Raw genomic sequence first — 1,409 nt, forward strand, 5'->3', positions numbered from 1 at the left:
GCGGCTGACGACTCCTGACTGCGGCTGACGACTCCTGACTGCGGCTGACGACTCCTGACTATGGCTGACGACTCCTGACTGCGGCTGACGACTCCTGACTGCGGCTGACGACTCCTGACTGCGGCTGACGACTCCTGACTGCGGCTGACGACTCCTGACTGCGGCTGACGACTCCTGACTGCGGCTGACGACTCCTGACTGCGGCTGACGACTCCTGACTATGGCTGACGACTCCTGACTGCGGCTGACGACTCCTGACTGCGGCTGACGACTCCTGACTATGGCTGACGACTCCTGACTGCGGCTGACGACTCCTGACTGCGGCTGACGACTCCTGAATACAGCTGACGACCCCTGACTGCGGCTGACGACTCCTGACTGCGGCTGACGACTCCTGACTGCGGCTGACGACTCCTGACTGCGGCTGACGACTCCTGACTGCGGCTGACGACTCCTGACTGCGGCTGACGACTCCTGACTACAGCTGACGACTCCTGACTGCGGCTGACGACCCCTGACTGCGGCTGACGACTCCTGACTGCGGCTGACGACTCCTGACTGCGGCTGACGACTCCTGACTGTGGTCGACGACTCCTGACTACAGCTGACGACTCCTGACTGCGGCTGACAATTCCTGACTATGGCTGACGACTCCTGACTGCGGCTGACGACTCCTGACTGCGGCTGACGACTCCTGACTACAGCTGACGACTCCTGACTGCGGCTGACGACTCCTGACTACAGCTGACGACTCCTGACTGTGGTCGACGACTCCTGACTACAGCTGACGACTCCTGACTGCGGCTGACAATTCCTGACTGCAGCTGACGACTCCTGACGACGGCTGACGCCTGCGGATATAACCTGTCAGCTGTTGCAGCTACTAAAAGAGACGGAGAGAAGACAGCAGCGGCTGACAGGTGGTGTCAGCGTACAGAGACTGACTGCAAGACATGACAGCTGACACTTGACGCATGACAGGTGACACTTGACGCATGACAGCTGACACTTGACGCATGACAGCTGACACTTGACGCATGACAGCTGACACTTGACGCATGACAGCTGACACTTGACGCATGACAGCTGACACTTGACGCATGACAGCTGACACTTGACGCATGACAGCTGACACTTGACAGCGATAAGTTTTGACAGGTTGACACCGCTTCACGGAAGTGTAAAGTTGGCAGCTTGGTAAATATTTGTTACTCAATGTTCTTCGCGATGTTCCTCTGTTCTTCGTGTTATTCATCTGTTCTCCGCGATGTTCCTCTGTTCTTTGTGTTATTCATCTGTTCTCCGTGTTATTTACATTCTTCGTTTTATTCCCCGTGTTCATGTTATTCCTTTGTTCTGAATGTTATTCATCTGTTCTTCATGAACAAATTAATTCAACCAAATTAAAG

The 1,409-nt window shown here is 55.4% G+C and overlaps 1 protein-coding gene across 1 annotated transcript in view; it reads right to left on the minus strand.

Annotated features, from left to right (window-relative positions):
- LOC138369975 (streptococcal hemagglutinin-like) overlaps window positions 1-1,123 on the minus strand; it is a 2,056-nt gene extending 933 nt beyond the window's left edge. The window contains exons 1-2 of the mRNA XM_069333734.1: window positions 936-1,123; window positions 1-718 (exon numbers count right to left, since the gene is read on the minus strand). The exon at window positions 1-718 is cut by the window's left edge and continues 341 nt beyond it. Of these exons, the coding sequence (XP_069189835.1) occupies window positions 1-718; window positions 936-1,123 (906 nt within the window). The remainder of the gene's footprint in view (window positions 719-935) is intronic.
- Window positions 1,124-1,409: the final 286 nt, after the last annotated feature.

This window comes from Procambarus clarkii, chromosome 30 (assembly GCF_040958095.1).
Source record: "Procambarus clarkii isolate CNS0578487 chromosome 30, FALCON_Pclarkii_2.0, whole genome shotgun sequence".
In the NCBI taxonomy this organism is placed as follows: domain Eukaryota; kingdom Metazoa; phylum Arthropoda; class Malacostraca; order Decapoda; family Cambaridae; genus Procambarus; species Procambarus clarkii.